The sequence below is a fragment of the Arachis ipaensis genome, chromosome B01 (genome assembly GCF_000816755.2).
Source record: "Arachis ipaensis cultivar K30076 chromosome B01, Araip1.1, whole genome shotgun sequence".
Lineage (NCBI taxonomy): Eukaryota > Viridiplantae > Streptophyta > Magnoliopsida > Fabales > Fabaceae > Arachis > Arachis ipaensis.
In genome coordinates, this window is record NC_029785.2 from 13,809,303 (window position 1) to 13,811,911 (window position 2,609).

General features: G+C 25.3%; 1 protein-coding gene across 1 annotated transcript in view; it reads left to right on the forward strand.

Moving 5' to 3' along the window:
• LOC107616694 (ATP sulfurylase 2-like) overlaps positions 1-780 on the forward strand; it is a 3,484-nt gene extending 2,704 nt beyond the window's left edge. The window contains exon 5 of the mRNA XM_016318640.2: positions 664-780. Within this exon, the coding sequence (XP_016174126.2) occupies positions 664-780 (117 nt within the window). The remainder of the gene's footprint in view (positions 1-663) is intronic.

Below are 2,609 nucleotides of genomic sequence, written 5' to 3' on the forward strand. Positions count from 1 at the left end.
TACTTAAGAATAATTTATTTAAAAAAAAATATTTTGATAAATCGATCCAACGAATTTCATCATTTTTTTAAAAGTTTGTAATATGAACTTTTTAACTTATAGACATTATAAAAAGTTTAAATTTGACCTGTGTAATAAAGTCAAGCCTAAAACGAATTGAAGCATTAAGGTTAGTGTCAAATCATTGCTCTTGCTCTTGCTTATGTTTCTTGGTTAGAGTTAGCTTCCAAAAAAATTGTGTTCAAAGTAGTTGTAAAATTTTAGTAATAAATATAGGGTCTTATTAACATGCGTTCTTAGAACGCATTTTAAGAATATCGTAGAAGAAAACATTTTATTAAAATTTTTAAAAAGATAAATTTTTTCATATTTTAATGCATTAAATGCATCGGAATTTAAAAAAGCAATTATTACTAATTTCTTAAAATGTGCTCTAATTAGAGTACAAAATAATGAAATCCGTAAATATATGATCTATAATATGATTATCTATATTTGAGAGGGAAGTGAACACTAAATTGTGAGCTACCCCTTAAGATGATGTTAATTCTTTAAACTTATTCACTTGCATGTAAGATTGTGTTTGTTCAAAATAAGAACTCTCTGTCAACGAGAACTGATCCACAAGATTTTATTAATATATTTGGATGATTTATTTTGTAGATGAGGGCTTATGCAAAAAATGGTGAAAATCCACCAAATGGTTTTATGTGCCCATCTGGATGGAAGGTTCTTGTCGAGTATTATCAAAGTTCGCAAGCCGAAGAGGCATCACAATAGCCAAAGGTGTTATCTACCTAGATATTAGTCAATAGTCATAGATGTTTAATTTTTCGAGTAAATATTTAAATTTCTTGAAGTTTAAAATGAATTAATTTAATTATTGAAATTTAAGATATAAGTCACGTTGATTCTTTAACATTATTTGCATATGACAAATGTCAAGTCATTCCGAAGGAGGAGTGCCGAAGTTGCGGATCTGGGAGTGCCATTTTTTATGCATGGTCTTCCACAGCAAATTTAAGGAAGCACAAGCATATTCTATTCTTTTTTTAATGTTGTAATATATTGATATTTTCTTATAAAATCATCCTCAAAACTCAAAAAGTTAATTGTAGACTTGTAGCTTCACGCAAAAATTATTGCATATGAAATCTCATCTAGTCCGAAAATCTTTACAAATTACAAAGGCCATTTGAATCTTATAACCTTATAGGTTACCAATGAATCATATTTTATTGGGCTATCTCTCATGATGTTAATCACGCGTGTCAATTACTTACAAATTATTAAATTTTATTAAGTTAAAATTCAAAAATTACATAAAACAAAATATAGTGGACTTTAAAACCTGTAGGACATAATATTACAATAAATAATTTTAGAATAAATAAACTTCTTTAGAAGTGTTGTCTAATCAAATTTTTTAGTAATTAAGTTAAACTGAATTTTGCTATACATGATTTTTAACAGTTTATGTACCTTTTTTTTCTTCTTCTTTTGAATCTTCTATCCTTTTTTTTCCTTTTATTTTTTGTGTTATTTTAAAAATTTTATTAAAAAAAGAATAAAGAAAAAAACAAAAAAAAATGTTCAAAACGAAATGGCTAAAAATACACAAAATTGAGATTTGAATCGTGTATAGGAAACTTTTTTCTAAACACAAATATAAGTTCAGAAAGTTTATCAAGTTTTTTAGGTTTTTGAGTAACAGAAGATGTTTGCTAGTGATTTTATGAAAAATTTAAGTAGTTCAGATCTTTAAAAATACTTTTAATGAAATGAATTAAAAAAAATTAGTGATGTTACATGACTAAATTATTTTAGTAATCAAATTCAATTAAGATGATTCAATAATTTATTAGTACAATAAAAATGAATTGAAAAAAAAAAGAAGAAAAGCATTAAAAGAAAAAAAATTTTTGATTGAATTTAGTTAAAAATATAATTTATTTACCTAACATTTCTTAAAACAAATTATATACAAGGTAAAATATTAAATTAGTCTCCTACATTTAGGTGTAATCCTGTTTTGCTCCTTAAAGTTTAAAGCATCCTATTTAAATCTAAAAAAGTTTTATTTAGCTTCAATATAGTCACATCGTGAGGTAAAAGTTAAATAATTAACGAATGTCCTACATGACAGCACTACAAGAACAAGGTCGATAATTTGGAAAATAAGTACAAGTTCTAGAGGCACAAAATCAACCGTGTATGCATCAATACATTTATTTATTATATTTTTCTTACAATTTAAATGAAATATTTTTTTTATAGAACTAAGGAGAATGAAAAATAAATGTATTGATGCATCCATGGTTGATTTTGTACCTCTGAAACTTGTATTTATTTTCTAAATTATCGACCTTATTCTTGTATTGCTGTCTTGTAGGATATTTCGTTAATTATTTAATTTTGACCTCACGGTGGGACTACATTGAAGCTAAATAAAACTTTTTTGAATTTAAATAGAACATTTTAAATACCAAAATAGGATTATGCCCAAACGTAGAAGACCAATTTAATACTTTATCCTATGTATAATTAACAAAGTGAGAAGAGTTAGAAACAAGTATACAAACAATATAAGAACATTTTAAAACGAATTT